At 41.4% G+C, this 16,635-nt stretch overlaps 1 protein-coding gene across 3 annotated transcripts in view; it reads left to right on the top strand.

Annotated features, from left to right (window-relative positions):
* LOC122565348 (rho GTPase-activating protein 45-like) overlaps nucleotides 1-16,635 on the top strand; it is a 183,608-nt gene that overhangs the window by 144,923 nt on the left and 22,050 nt on the right. For all 3 annotated transcript variants that reach the window (XM_043721229.2, XM_043721228.2, XM_043721227.2), the window contains exons 12-17: nucleotides 2,996-3,133; nucleotides 3,678-3,868; nucleotides 10,094-10,257; nucleotides 12,754-12,855; nucleotides 13,453-13,551; nucleotides 14,793-14,956. In XM_043721229.2, coding sequence (XP_043577164.2) covers nucleotides 2,996-3,133; nucleotides 3,678-3,868; nucleotides 10,094-10,257; nucleotides 12,754-12,855; nucleotides 13,453-13,551; nucleotides 14,793-14,956 — 858 coding nt within the window. The remainder of the gene's footprint in view (nucleotides 1-2,995; nucleotides 3,134-3,677; nucleotides 3,869-10,093; nucleotides 10,258-12,753; nucleotides 12,856-13,452; nucleotides 13,552-14,792; nucleotides 14,957-16,635) is intronic.

Raw genomic sequence — 16,635 nt, 5'->3', positions numbered from 1 at the left:
GGAGGCTTTGGGGACCATGCAAAAGAAGTTTACCAGGATGTTTCTTGGATTGAAATGTACTAGCTATTAAGAAAGATTGGACAAACTTGGATTGTTTTCACTCGAGCTTTGGAGACTGAGGATAGAAGTATGCCAGTTATGAGAGGCAGGTGGATAGTCAGAGTCCTTTTCCCATGGTGGAAATGTTTAATGCTAGGGGGCATGGTTTGAAGGTGAAAGGGTGAATGTTTAAAAGAAATGTGCAAGGAACGTTTTTTTTACACAGAGGATGGTAGGTGTCTGGAATACACTGTCAGGAGAGATGGTGGAAACAGATACAATAGCAAAGTTTAAAGGCATTTAGATTGACACATGAACAGCTGAGGAATAGAGGGATACAGACCAAGTGCAGGCAGATGGGATCAATGGCATCATATTCAGCAGATCCACGGTGGGCTGAAGGGCCTATTCCTGTGCTGTACTGTTCCATGTTCTGCGTAACAGCTGTCACAACATAGCTAGCAACATTTGTGTCCAGTTAAGGAATACTAATTTTGACATTTGAAAGCTAGGCCAGGTTCCCTTTTGACCAATAAACTGAATATCTTGTTGGAAGGCTAGAACATTTTGTACCTTGGTAACAATGAACTGAATGTCAAATTACTTGGTTTGTTGTGATCTGAAACTGTTTTGTTAGTAACCGTCTGCTTTGTGGTTTATATTGAAACAGCATAACTAATAAATACATTCATCGCATTGTATAAAGCCTTTTAAAATACTTTTTCAAATGAAACTACCAGTCTTTAACTAACATCAGAAGCTGCCTGGCTAAACTCCCTTTCCCTGGTAATTGTGCTGGCCCCTTGTTGGAATTACAATGGGGGAATGACTAGAGGGTCATGGTCATGATATTTGTAGCATCTGGAGCCATTTCCAACAATGTAGTACAATTCTATGCCACCTGTTGACAATTTATTTTCTTCAGCTCTCAGTGCTCTTCTTGTTTATATCAGTTTGCCTTCTGTGCCTTCCTGTTCTTGCAGCTTTAATTCATGGTCCCCGTAGTTCTTGATCCTTTTCTGACATTATGGGTAGTTTGACTGCTTCTCCAGGGAACTAAGAAGAATTCTAGAGGAAGTGTAAAGTTCTGCTATAAACATTGGGCTAGTGAGCACATTGGAATTTCCCTCAAGTTGACAACACACTCATGGGGAAACGCAGTGCACAGACAAAATTTCCCAAACACACAAATCTACATTTTCAAAATTTCTTCAGAAACAATGAGTATTTTGTGTCAGTTTTTGCTAGAGAAGGATATGGAAGCTAGAGAATATGGAGGAATAATAATAATACCTTGAAAAGTGTCCATATTACAGAGAAGGAAGCGCTGGACGTCCGAAAACCCATAAAGGTGGGTAAATCCATGGGACCCGACCAAATGTATCTCAGAACTTTGTGGGAAGCTAGGGAAGTGATTGCTGGGCTTCTTGCTGAGATATTCATATTATTGATAACTATGGGCGAGGTGCCAGAAAATGGGGTTTGGCTAATGTGATGCCATTATTTAAGAAAGGTTGTAAGGAGAGGTCAGGGAACTATAGACCAGTGAGCCTGACTTCATTGGTGAATAAATTGTTGGAGGAGATTTTAAAGGACAGGATTTACATGTATTTGGAAAGGCAAGGACTGATTAGGGATAATCAACATGGCTTGGTGCCTGGGAAAGTGTGTCTCACTAATTTGATTGAGTTTTTCAAAGAAGTGACGAAGAGGATTGATGAAGTCAGAGTGGTGGACCTTGTATACATAGATTTCAGCAAGGCATTCAACAAGGTTCCACGTGGTAGACTGGTTAGTAAGGTTAGATCACATGGAATACAGGGAGAGTTAGCCATTTGGATACAAAATTAGCTTGAAGGTAGTAGACAGTGGGTGGCGGTGGAAGATTGTTTTACGGATTGGAGGCTGTCACCAGTGGTGTGTCGCAAGGACCAGTGCTGAGTCTACTGCTTCACCAGTGCTGAAGGTGATGTTTGGTATGCTTGACTTTATTGGTCAAATCATTGAGTATAGGAGTTGGGAGGTCATGTTGTGGCTGTACAGGACATTGGTTTGACCACATTTGGAATATTGTGTTCAGTTCTGGTCTCCATGCTAAAGGAAAGATGTTGTGAAACTTGAAAGGGTTCAGAGAAGATTTACAAGGACATTGCCAGGTTGGAAGGTTTGAGCTGAGGGAGAGGTTGAATAGGCTGGGGCTATTTTCCCTGGAGCATCAGAGGCTGAGGGGTGACCTTACAGAGTTGTATAAAATCACACATGGCACGGATAGGGTGAATAGCCAAGGTCTTTTCTTCAGGGTGGGAAGTCCAAAACTAGAGGGCATGGGTTTAAGGTGAGAGGGGAAAGTTTTAAAAGAGATCTGGGGATGGTGCATGTATGGAATGAGCTGCCAGATGAAGTGGTGGAGGCTGCTACAATTACAACATTTGAAAAACATTTGGATGGGTAATGAATATGGTCCAAACGCTGTCAAATGAGACTAGATTAATTTGGGATACCTGGTCGGCAAGGACTAGTTGGACTGATGGGTCTGTTTCCATTTTGTACATCTCTATGACTCTAATTTGATTTTTATTCTTTTTATTTTCTTGATGGGAGTTGAGTAGAAGATCAGTAGATGATTAGTGAACTGAATCCTGTTTTGTTCAAGTATGGAGGAGCAGGAAAACAATCTTCAGTTGCTTGAAGCTACTGCCATTAAACCCGATCTTGTTAGATCTGTATCTTTAGCTTCTTCATCTGCCAGCCTCAGTACTGTATCTCAGTTCACTAAAGCCTAACCAAAATCCATCCATCTCAATTTTGAAATTTTGAATTGGTCTAATTTTAACGAGCTTTTTGGACTTGAAAATTCACAGCTTTCTATGTAAGGCTGTGCTCCTGGGCCTCTCTGGTATGAATTTGCTTCCAATCATATTAGAAAGGATATTTTATTAATGCTGGTATTTTGCAGGCTGATGAAGCCGAGGCAACATACAGAACATGCATTGCAGATGCCAAGACACAAAAACAAGAGCTGGAAGACGTGAAAGTGAATGTACTGCGACAGATCCAGGAAATCATCAAACAGAGTGACCAGACATTGAAATCGGTGCGTATGGCTTCATTTAACTCACTTTTCAATGTTGTTATTGCTTTTTGAGCTGAAAGAGGAAACTGGAGAGACAGCAAGTGTTCACAGGAAGGATGAGGGCTGTTCAAAGTTCACTGTTGAGATTAAAGCATTCATTTTAAGTTGCTGTAGGCAAAGGGTAAACTGGCAACAGTTGGTAAATTGCAAGTACTGTGCCTACGTGTCAGCTTCTATTTCCATGCTAGTCTTGCCTTTACACTTCCAGGAATATGGTTGGAAAATGAAGGATACCAACATAGTGGGAGGTTCCTGGGAGGCTGAGCAAGGCAGATAAACATGCTTTGGAAAGCACAGAGTGAGGAAACATTTCTTCTTACATTTATAAATTCAATATTAGGAGTCTAACAACGATTAGTGATGTAAAAACTTGATTTGTAAAAGAAGTGTCAGCAATCCTCTGCCAGTGAGCGTTCTGATTATTAATTATTAAATCCCTCCAATTATTTTAGAAAAACTCCGAAGTCTGCTTATTCTGTTTAAATCTCTTTATTGGAATCTGCAGGCCACCATCTCATACTACCAGAGAATGCACATGCAAACGGCACCACTGCCTGTGCACTTCCAGACACTCTGTGAGAGCAGCAAGCTATATGACCCAGGCCAGCAATATGCATCTTATGTCAAGGACCTCCAGATGGAAGCTGAAACGGAAGCACATTATGATTTTGAATCATATTCATCTCAAATAACGGGGTATGTGTACGACTATTATTAACTCTTGGTTATCCACCCGAATTCTTCATATTAGCGAGAAGTACTTGTGAGAGAGTGAATCAAGTAAAATGAATACGATGGATGTGATTTTCTTTTATTCATTCTCAGGATTGGCATGACCGTAATCTATTGCTCAATTGCTCAGCAATTTGGTATCAAGTAAACTGTGACTTTGAGTCATGTTTCAAATTGACACATAAGACACAAGTGACATGCCTGTGTTTTTCTTGAAAGTGATCAGATCAGCTCCGTCTCATTCCCTGTTAGTACACTGTGCTTTAAGGGATAAAAAAACAAGACAAGATGAAATGCTGTTGGGACACTGATAGTGTGATATGTTCTTGAGGCCTCCTCTGGAATACTGTGTCCAGGTCTGGTCCCCACATTCCCAATGAAGAGCTTATGCTTGAAACGTCGACTCTCCTGTTGTTCGCATGCTGTCTGACTGGCTGTGCTTTTTCAGCACACTTTTTGACTCCAGTTCTGGTCGCCCAGTTATAGGAAGGGGATTATTAAGCTCGAGAGGGTTCAGAAGAGATTTACCAGGATGTTGCCAGATATGGAAGGTTTGAGTTATAAAGAAAGGCTGGGACTTTTTTCGCTGGTGCATACGAGGTTGAGAGGTGACTTGACAGAAGTTTATAAAATAATGAGTGGAATAGACAGAGTTAATGGTAGTTGTCTTTTCCCCAGGATGGGGGATTTCAAGACGAGGTGGCACATTTTTAAGGCGAAAGGAGAGCGATTTAAAAAAGACAATTTTTTGACACAGAGGGTGGTTCGCATGTGGAATGAACCTCCTGAGAACATAGTGGATGTGTGCACAATTACAACATTTAAGACATTTGGATAAGTATGAGTAGGAATGGTTTGGAGGGATATTGGCCAGGAGCAGGCAGGTGGGACTAGTTTAGTTTGGGACTATATTTGGTATGGACTGGTTCTGTGAATCTGTGAGTATTGCTGATCCCCATAGTGACCAACAACTTTTGAAGAGATATAAATTTCTCAGCAACCAATGAAAGGAACGATGCAGAGGGATTTCACCTTATAAGTCTATTACCGTAACAAACAAAAATGAAAATAGACTAAACATTAGGTAATATACAACTAACATTCCAAACTACAATTTGAGATTTCTGATTGCAGGTTAATGCCTTGGAACAGCTAAAATGGGGTCAGCTTGAACTCTGGGCTAAGTTCAAATGGCCTTGCCAAGGGGAGTTTCCCTTCTGTGAGATTCACATCCCACCCTCTTTCACTTGCTGGCAAAAGTGAGAAATGTTGAAATTTGGTTCAGATCCTCCACATCTGCATGCCATTGTAAAGATCAGAGTGCTCAAAAGATCAGGCCCATCGTGTTTCATTTACTATTGTTCTTTCAGGGTGCAGGTGCTTTGTCGGCAAAGATTTGACAATTTTATGCTGATGTTTAGCAAATTTACCTGATTAAATTTACCATCAGCATTAAAACAGCCACATTCTATTTCACCATGCAGCAGCAAGCTCTTGAAGTCTATGTAGGACTGAAAGAATGTTGCAAAAGCTTTGAAACTGTAAAACCATCCCTGTTAAATACAATTCTAGTTATAAGGAGGATGGATCACATGAAAAGTTATCAATCACTAGTGCCAGCAAATCATGTCCCACTTCTGTTTTCTGTCTATTTATTCAATGACATCCTATCAGCAATTAAGACAAGCTGATTTAACTACCTGCTGTAGGCTGGCACCATTTAACAATGTGACACTAAACAGAGAGTCTGAGGTAATGTGTGCTACTGCTGGATGAGGTCCTGGAGCATTCCAAAGGCCTGGACAAAGATAAATAATTGGATTCATAATATGGGTCTTGAGCCTTAGGGAAACCCTTAGAGAAACACTTCTTCATTTCCCAAAATCATAGAACTTTGCACACCCTAACAGCAGCTCAAAATAAAAAGTTATTCATCGGCCATTGTGTATTACCTTTGCTAATGTATGTAAGTTAAGAACACACAGCAGGTGAAGGCTGTTTAACTCAATAAACACATCCCTGCAACAGATCAACCTTGAATTCCCACTTTCCTGCCGTGTGCTTCAATCCTTCTCTCCTGAAATGTATCCAGTTGACTTATGTATCCCATGATGCTTTCTGCTTTACAGAGAAAATAATGCAGTTACATATAACCAATCCATCAAAAACCGAAAGGAAATAGTTTTGTATTTTGCATTTAGACTTGAGACAAAAGGTCTGTACCTAAAACATGAACCATTTTTTTCAGAAATAGAATCCCTACAGCATTGAAACAGGCCATTCAGCCTATAGAGTCCACACTGACCTTCCGATCAGCATCCCACCTTTTCACTATATTTCTCATGGCTAATCCCCACCTAGCCTGCATAACTCTGGATTCTATGGACAATTTAGCATGGCAATCCACCTAACATGCACATCTTTGGACTGTGGGAGGAAACTGGAGCACACAGAGGAAACCCGTGCAGACAAGGGGAGAATGTGCAAACTCCACACAGACAGTTAGCCAAGGGTGGAATTGAACCCTGGCACTGTCAGACAGCAGTGCTAACCACTGAGCCACCGTGCCGCCTTATTTCAAGTGCTGATACATCAGAATTTATACTGTTTGATGCAAGTTTCCATTTTGTCAGTACTTTGATTCAGTTGCCTTTCAAGACGAGTATCATTTGGATGAAACTGTTTCGCGCATCTTTCCTGGTCACTCCAAATATCAAGAGAATATAAAAATCTTAGATATATGTAGTGTCTTTCGTAACCTCAGACTGTCTCAACTTGCTTTGCAATGAAGTTTTTTTAAGTATAGCCAGTAACGTTATCTGTGAAACATAATCACGATGACTATTGACAAGGCCACCTCATTGGGAATTTTCATGTCTAACTGAAAGGCCAGACCGTTGAATGGTAGGATGACATCACCAACGGTGCAGCATGCCCTCAGGACTTTTTTTTTAAGATTACTTACAGTGTGGAAACAGGCCCTTCGGCCCAACAAGTCCACACCGCCCCGCCGAAGCGCAACCCACCCATACCCCTACCTTTACCCCTTACCTAACACTACGGGCACTTTAGCATGGCCAATTCACCTGGCCTGCACATCTTTGGACTGTGGGAGGAAACCGGAGCACCCGGAGGAAACCCACGCAGACACGGGGAGAATGTGCAAAGTCCACACAGTCAGTCGCCTGAGTCGGGAATTGAACCCGGGTCTCTGGCGCTGTGAGGCAGCAGTGCTAACCACTGTGCCACCGTGCCGCCCACAACTCTCAATGTCATTGTAATGACATTATTGATTTTTATTCCCCAGTTTCTCAAGTGGAATTTAAATTCATAACCATCCCAGAGTCAGGAGGTGCTACCAATTAAACCATAGCGGGTACACCCTCGGGCTAACAACCAAAATCCAGCGATGCTGATGGAACAAAGTCAGTCAAAAGTGAAAAACAGTTTTGTTGGTATAATTAATGAAATCTGATGTTGCCTCATGCTATGACCCAAAGGCTTTGTTGTAATGGTGAGCTACATTCACTCTGCCTTTCCTGGAAATGAGTGTGCGCGGACCTCCTGAGCAGCCATGAGCAGTACAGTGAGCATCTCGATCTCCCATTACTGATCTCAATCAAGCTGCTTTGATAAAAATGTGCACTGCCCTGGAGAAAGGGGAAAGCCAAAAGCTGTATTGCTGCTTTGTTCCTCCCTGCATTTGAGAATGGCCTCTATAGATTCACTAACCACCTGTCGTTAGTGTTTACAATCAAAAGGATGTCTGAACTGAAATTGGATTCTGGATTAGTGGTGCTGGAAGAGCACAGCAGTTCAGGCAGCATCCAAGGAGCTTTGAAATCGACGTTTCGGGCAAGTTTCCAGCATCTGCAGTCATTGTTTTTACCTCCTGAACTGGAATTGGTTAGACCTCGCCCAGTTTGAAAGACATTTAAATATTTGTAGATTCCCACATGTCGTTTTGTTGCTTCTTTCTCTTTCAACGAGAGAAGCAGACCCTGAGGAGAGTGAATTACTCACATTGTCTGTCATTTTGGTGACTTTCTAAGCTGTAAAAGGCAGTGATAGTAAACCCTCCATATACAATGCACCTCAATCTTTTGTGACCATCAACATTCAAATATCTATATGTTTCAAAACATTGCTGAGGACTGGCTGCACTTTATAATGCTAAATATGTTTGAATGACACTTCCCTGTACATTAATGTAATCAAGGCATTGACATATTTGAAATAATTTTATGGAACTGAAGTGAGGAGCTTCTTGGAAGCATATGGAGCAGTCCTGTCATAAAGTGTTTACTTTGTCTAGCGTAATGGAAAGAGCATGTTTTATGATCGATAGCTACTACATTGGTAATGAAGTGGTGAATCTGTACATTCTTTTTAACAGAACAAATCTGAACTTCTCAGAATTGAGTTGAGCTTCATTTTGTGGAAGTTTAGGGTTTTTCTTTACATTTTCATTTGTGTGAAGAGTCAGACAAGGCTGAAACTAGAAATGCTACTCAATGAACCATCTCAACCTTAGTCTGTGATTCCCATTATTGTGGATGCCAGTCTTCAGCCAATTCAAGGCATTCTTTGTGACATCAAGAAAATGATGAACACCAGGGGTTTCCAAAATGGAGCCAGGACCTAAAGTAAGGTCATGAGCAAGTATGTAGAGTGGCCTACCTGAACCCCTCCCTCTCCCAGGCTCACAGTTTTGACTGAAGGATCATGACATTTTCAAGCCTCGAAATTGAGTCACTGTTGTGGGGGGCAATATTTGGGAAGGAGAAAGTTTCCTGATGAAAGGCTCCGTCCTGAAACATCAATTCTCCTGCTCCTCGGATGCTGCCTGACCTGCTGTGCTTTTCCAGCACCACACTCTCGACAATATTTGGGAAGCACTAGATACAGCAAAGGCTATGGATCGTAACAATGTCCCAGCAGTATTCCTGAAAACCTGCACTCCTGAACTAGTTGGGTCCTGAGATAAGGTGTTCCAGTTCAGTTACAACACTGATGTGTACCCAGAAAAGTGGGAAATTGTAAGTTATGTCCTACCCATAAAACGCAGGACCAATTGCTGCTCTATTGATGGGAGGTGCCATCAATAGTCCTATCAAGTGTACTGAATCACCAATAACCTCAATGATCAATGCTCAATTAGAACTCTGTCAGGGTCACTCAACTCTAAATCTCTTAATCCAAACATAGAGCTGAATCCCAGGGTGAGATGAGAGTGCTTACCTTTCATCTCAAGGCAGCATTTGACTGAAGTCACTGATAATGCTGGTAATGCTCAAAGATCTATAAAAAAAGACATGTGGCATTGACAGAATTGAAAGTTGAGCATATTGGTTCATTTCAGTTCAAATATGAGTCATAGAAACAGCATGGAAACAGACCCTACTCGGCCATGCTGAAAAGATATCCGAAATTAATCTAGTCCCGTGTGCCAGCACTTGGCCCATATCCCTCTAAACCCTTCCTATCCATATACCTATCCAGATGCCTTTTTGATGTTGCAATTGTACTAGCCTCCACCACTTCCTCTGGCAGTTCATTCCAAACATGCACCACCCTTTGTGTGAAAAAGTTATCCCTTAGGTCCCTTTTAAATCTTTCCCTTCTCACCTTAAACCTATGCCCTCTAGTTCTGGACTTCCCCAACCCAGGAAAAAGACTTTGTCTATTTATCCTATCCATGCTCCTCATTTTATAAACTCTATGAGGTCACCCCTCAGCCTCTGACGCTTCAGGGAAAACAGCCCCAGCCTATTCAGCCTCTCCCTATAGCTCAAACCCTCCAACTCTGGCAACATCAGTGTAAATCTTTTCTGAACCCTTTCAAGTTTCACAACATCTTTCCTATAGGAGGGAGACCAGAATTGCACACAATATTCCAAAAGTGGCCGCACCTATGTCCTGATATAGCCGCAAAATGATCCCCTAACCCCTGTACTCAGTGCATTGACCATAAAGAAAAGCATACTAAGTGTCTTCTTCACTATTCCATCTACCTGAGTCTCTACTTTCAAGGGACTATGAACCGGCACTCTGAGGTCCCTTTATTCTGTGTGATCCAGAATCACAATTCATTGCAGTGCTGAGAGATGGCTGTCAATTTTTGCTCCTTAAGACCTAACATTAAGACCAACATTAAGATTAATCTAATTTTTCTCCTTTTTATTTTAGGTCTCCCCATGTAAGGGCTCGTAAGGGTAGTTTCAATACAAGTGACTTTGCTTCCAATCCTGCAAATGAGATACAGTCCCAGTCCTCGATGGATGAGCCTGGCAGTCCAGAGGGAGGATCGACTCAGAAGGAAGCACGAGGTGGAGGACCTACTGAGAGAAGAGGTAATGCTTAACATTTGGCTATGTTTTCTAACTGTAAAAGTTTTTATGGGGAATATATCAAGCTAAAGTCCTACCCTGAAGGTTCCCACCATTTCCAATTTAAGCATATGTGAATGATCCTAACTTTAGAAGTAATATAACAAATTTGTTTTAGTATTTGATTGTAAAGTCCAATTTTTGTCAGATGAAAAAAACCTCTTCAGCAGAGCAAGATTTCACAGCATTTCTTGAGAGGGGGAAAGAAAACTGAAGATTCATGTTACAGAAAGTCTAGTACAGTTTAGCTTCTAGTATCAATTGTTATCTGAGTTTAGCATATTTTTAAACTTAATGACATGGGAATAGCTGTTGGAATTTTAGTTTAACAACAGTATTGACTTTTGTGGTAGTTGGTAAACTCAGTGGCTATTGTGTGACCCATAACAATGCCAACAGTGCAAGTTTGATACTTATTTTAGCCCAGAGAGGCTTAGGACCTGCCTCCTCACCCTGTCCCTGAAGGTGGAAGGAAAGATTTCCACCTCTTCATGCCAAAATTTTGAACATTGATGTAAAGAATGCATTTATGTTTAACAAAAAATAAAAAGCAATGGAAAATGACTACTCCCATTTCTAGGGGCTATGAGCTGGTGTCAAGAAGTCAGAGTTAAGAAAACAGGACAAGTTGCAAAAATTAGTTTCTCTGGATGGTATCTAATTTGGAACAGAACTTGCAGGTGGTGTTCCCATGAATCTGCTGCTCCTGTTGTAGGTGGCAGAAGTTGAGGTTGGAAGGTGCTGTTAAAGGAGTCATAGTGAGAGACTGTAGTGTAACTTGAAATGGTACATTTTGCTATCACTATGTTGGTGGTGAAGGGAGTGAATGTTAAAGATGATGGATGGACAAGTAAGTGGATTTCTTTGTCCTGGATGATACAAACCTTTTTGAAGGCTATTGGAGCTGTACCCATCTAGGCAAGTGCAAGATGTTCTTCATGTACCTTTTCTATGCCTTGTAAATGGTGAACAGGTTTTGGGGAGGCAAGAAGTGAGTGGCTTCCTGCAGAATCCCTAGTCCCTAATCTGCTGTTGAATGCGTAGTATTTGTTTGGCTGGACCAGTTCAGTTTCAGGTCAATGGTAACTCGCCTTGATGTTGATAGTAAGGATTCAATAATGATAATACCATTGAATGTCAAAGGTGACAGTTAGATCCTCTCTTTTAAGAGATGATCATTGTCTGGCATTTGTACAGCATGAATATTGCTTTCCACTTACCAGCCCAAGCCTAGATGTTGTCCAGGACTTTTTCCATTTTGACATGGACTGCTTCAGTATCTGAGGAGTCACTAATGGTACTGAATATTGTGCAATCATTGGTGAAGATTCCCACTTCTGACCTTATTTACGATGGAGGGAAAGTCACTGAAGAAGTTAAAGATTATTGGCTCTACAATGTTGGCATACTTCTTAATATCCTGGAGGAGATGACTGACTGCATCAACCTCAACTGTATTCCTTGTGCCAGATATGACTCCAACCAGTAGAGAGTTTTTCTCCTGATTTTCATTGACTCCAATTTTGTTAGGGCTTCTTAGTGCCACACTCTGTAATGCATCTTTGATGTCAAAGGCAGTATTCTCACTTCACCTCAGGGATTCAGCTCTTCTGTCCATGTTTGAACCAATGCTGTAAATGGGTCAGGAGCTGAGTGGCCCTGGTGGAACCCAACCTGAACATCAGTGAGCAGTTTATTCCTTTGCTATTGCTGCTTGATGGCATTGTGGGCAACCTGTTCCATCACTGCTGATGATCGAGAGTAGACTGATGGGAAAATAATTGGCCAGGATGGATTTGTGCTGGTGTTTGAGGACAGGACATACCTGGACAACTTTCTATCTTTGCCCGCTTATGTGACTGTAGGCCAAAAGCTTTTGGAGAATCTCCTGCTGAATGATTGAAGTTGATATGTGAAGTATTTAGTTTAAGTAACATTTCTGGTTTCTCTGTAAACATTTGTAAATTCAGAATGCATGTAAGTAAATTGTATATTACATTTACTAATCAAACTGAGGTACACTTAAATGCATCGTTTATTCCACATGAAAGCATCTCAAGAATGGAGACAATTGATACCAAGGAAGGTTCAAGCAAGTAATTGTCTTAAGGGGGTTACTTGAGGTTGTAGGACTGTAAATCAAACACTTTTTGTCACAGTCAAACCCTAATTCAGATCATTGACTTTCAATCCTTGCCTTATAACCATTATTAATGTTTTTGACAATGCTGTTGAGAAGAGCAGGTTTTACAAATGTTATTCTGAAGTCTGCCTTCACTGAAGGAGTACTGGCTGTGATGACTGACTATTAGTGACAAAACACAGCCAGTTGAATATATTAGGTTGAATTAAGATGAAGCATTGGAATAAGAAGCAGGTCGTGAGAGTTGAGGACAAAGTTTCCATGGATAGGAATGTTCATTTATGGAGTCAAGTCTGCACCCAAATTATTCCTTTCAGGAGTCCGCAGTCACCAGGTACACAAATCCTGGCCTACTACCATGAGTGATGCAGACAATGTTGGAGGAGGCAGTGGTCTGGATTCCCCGTCATCTGCAACAGGTAGGATTACTCAAGAATCACAGGACAAGAGCTTGTACTTTAAAGCTTTTACTGTAACAAACAAACCAGTATCAACATGAATTCAACAACGTTATAGGCAACTAATAACACAAAACTAAAGAAAAGGTACTTTCACATCACCTGATACAAACAATGAAAACACACTGGCAAGTGTCTGGTAGATATGAGGTCTTAACATTTAAGTTCAAAATCCACACCCAAGGAACTCCTATTTTCCCTGATGTACTGAGGTCAGGTCTTCCAGTATCCTTCACAAATCACTCCACTCCACTTTAAATTTCCCTCAAACCAACTTGGAACACCAAGTGTCTCTTGGTGACTCCTTGTTCCCTTAATTCTGAGCAACATCCTGCTTGGCAACTAATACAAAAACAGCCTCTTTCTTTTGCAGCTTAACCTTTGCTCAAACCCCAACCACTACCACCAAAGAAACACTGCAAAAATCACACATCTAGAAACACACATTGAAGGCATTGTACTAATTGAATTATAAAGTTTTAACCCATTTTTAGTATATTCTAGGACATTAGTTCTGAATAATATTTCATCAAGATTTTACCTCCAATGTCTCCATAGGTGATTTTTCCAGAAAATTGCCCAGGATTCCTTCTTCTGGTGCTATATCATCCACTGAGGATGTAGACGAGAAAGATGGCAGCACGAACTTTGAGCAAAGTGAGTGAACGGGAATTTGCTTCTAAAATGTCCAGAAACGTCCATTAAACTGTGCCTGTGTATGCCAAGGACTCATACCAGGAACATTAGTAACCAAGGCAACAAAAGTAACTCTGCAGAGTGGTAGTAGTGAGAAAGAATCACTTATTGTAGAATCTCTAACAGTGTGGAAACAGGCCATTTGGCCCATCAAATCCCACCCAGACCCATTCCCCTACCCTATCACTCTACATTTCTTCTGACTAATGCACCTAGCTACACATCTCTGAAAACTATGGGCAATTTAGCATGGCCATTTCACCTAACCTCCACATCTTTGGACTGTGGAAGGGAACCAGAGCATCTGGAGGAAACCCACGCAGACACAGGGAGGATGTGCAAACTCCACACAGACAATTGCTCAAGGCTGGAATCGAACCCAGGTCCCTGGTGCTGTGACGCAGTAGTGCTAACCACTGAGCCACTGTGCCGCCCAATATGGTCCTCAAGTTGTAAGTTAAGTGATGGTCTCAAGAATTCACGAGGATTGCATCCTGGAGAAGGAACCATGAGAGACCCATGTAAGAATCTCCTCCATTGACCTCCACATGGCCTCCAAGGTCAAAGGAAGATCTTCAATTTCAGAACAAGCACTGGGCGTCCACCCCCATTGGGTGGCATCTTGGCCATGCACCAGCCGGGGAGGCCCGGGTACCTGATCATTGGAGGGAGGTGGGGAGCAGAGAAATGTCCTTTATAAGAAACCTGAAAAATTGTGAAAAAGTTGTTTGAAATCCGTGAAGATAAAGTCACTATAGTTCCAAAGGATCGTAGGCTGCTCCCTCATTAGATTGAGTTGACTGGCAGTGGTTAACCTGAGGGTTACCATGCCTCGAGAGGAAGAGAGAGACGAGGAAGTAGGTACCTTCATGGCAACCTCAGCTGGTGCAGGAGTAGAACCTGTGGTGTCACTCTGTATCACAGACCAGCTGTTCCAGCCAACTGTGCTAACCAACCCCAGACTGAGGTAAATTGAGATATCCTGGTGGAGCCCAAGGAGATAGTTGTACCTTGTGAAACCAGTTTATTGTTGTTAATGCTCATCATTTTGGGTCAGAGCAACACAAAAACCTAACTGCAGTGAAGCAGTGTTGGATCAAAGTACCTTCCAGTCCGACGCAAAACAACGACGTTTTGATCGTTGAAAGAAATTTGTCGGGCGATTTTTATTTAAATCAGCAGTTGGTTTCCTTTTGGAATAGGCATCAATGGAATGGCTCCAGAAATCGCGGTATCTACCGGCCCTTTCAAAAATGTGCGACTTTCGAAGGCTGCACAAACACATCGCCTCAGGAAACTTCGTACGCCATCAAAATGCAGAGAGTGTGACAGCTACGTGTATTTCCAGGGAGCAGAGTGTGAGGAAGTAAGTACTGGATCTATGGGATTAGTAGTGGCTGTGGAAACGTAGTAGAGCATATTAGAGCTAAAGTAAAACAAATCATTGTCTCCATAATAGACATTCATGCTGATCGTTTACCTAGACCATATTTATAACCTTTTGCACTGGTGTAATGGGTTTCTAACTTTTTTTATGAATGTTAACAGATCATTGAATCTTTTTAATATCCTTGAGAATGAGGCCTGAAAACAAGGTCTCATTTGTCAACTTCATTAAACAGTAATTTGCTTTGAAATCTTCTTAGACTTAATGAGTTTTCTCCATTTCTCGATAAATATTCCCCTGTCAGCCAATATTACCAAAACAAATTAATAGTCTCATGTCTCACTGTTGTATATTTGCAAACTGCTAATTGCCACAGTAATGGTCTGTAAATTTATTGACAATTCATAACATAGAATATTTGGAATTTCTTAAAGGATATACTTAGGAACTATATATATATAGATTCTTTCTTTCTAAATTTCAAATAATTGGAAACAGATGAGTTGAGCTCTCTACTTTGCCATTTTTGATGAGGATTGTTGTTTTAGAATGACCCACTGCTTTTCTCTTTAAAGATATCAAAGTGACACCAGTGCCTATTTGATCAAGTGAACCGTTCACCATGTACACCTATTCAAAGCCAAATGTTTCACCATGGGATTTTATGAAGCAATACTCTAGCACTTGAGCAGCACATTGTGTTCTGCATGGTCAGGTTGGAAATTCATGGGGTTTGCCAGAGGATGTCATGATCACTTCCTCTCTCTTTAATTATAAAAACACCCTTAATCACTTCCCCTGTCGAAAGTACAAGAACACCTTTGCAAGGCTGGAATTAGAATACAACCTTACCTTTACCAAAGTCCACGACAGCTCTCTGTGTATATGTGTGTGTGTGTCTCTCTCTTTCTCTCTATGTCTCTTTCTCTGTGTTTTTCTCTCTCTCTCTCTGTGTCTGTGTGTGTCTCTCTCTCTGTGTGTCTCTCTGTGTGTCTCTCTCTCTCCATCTCTGTCTCTCTGGCTCTCTCTCTTTCTCTCTCTCCCTGTTTCTCTCTTTTTTTTTTTCTCTCTCCCTCTGTCTCTCTGTGTTTCTCTCTCTCTCTATGTCTCTGTCTCTGTTTATGTGTGTGTGTCTCTCTGTGTCTATCTGTGTGTGTGTGTGTGTGTCTCTCTCTGTCTGTCTCTCTCTCTCTCTCTCTCTCTCTCTCTCTCTCTGTCTCTGTCTCACTGAACTTGAAACGTACTTCCCTTCAGAGACTATCTGGTCCTTGCTGTATGTCACTCTCCTATCATGGAGTGGCTGCAAAGAGGACAATGTCTCACATCTCATCAAAATTTTATTGGGAAGTGTTTAAAAAGCAAAGGTGAATTGTCTGGAAACACCCCTCCGACTTTATCACCATGACTGCTCTTTGGTGCCTGCTGAAGGTCTTCTGGAGCAAGTCAGGTAATGTAAAAGACCCAGAGCCCTGGGACTCCATGGTTTCAAAACCCTGCCCCCTCCTTGTTACAACTGTGCAGTACTTGGTGCACTGGGAGAAAAAAAAGAATAAATACTTCTTTGTTTTCAAGAAAGAATTAGATATAGATCTTAGGGCTAAAGAGATCAACGGATCTCGTGAGAAAGCAGGAACTGGGTATTGAGTTGGAAAATTAGC

The sequence above is a fragment of the Chiloscyllium plagiosum genome, unplaced genomic scaffold, assembly GCF_037043375.1.
Source record: "Chiloscyllium plagiosum isolate Xiang-an unplaced genomic scaffold, Cpla_swu_hap1 HiC_scaffold_28, whole genome shotgun sequence".
Taxonomy (NCBI): domain Eukaryota; kingdom Metazoa; phylum Chordata; class Chondrichthyes; order Orectolobiformes; family Hemiscylliidae; genus Chiloscyllium; species Chiloscyllium plagiosum.
The sequence above is the reverse complement of the archived record's forward strand: the minus strand, read 5'-3'. Positions and strand labels throughout refer to the sequence as shown.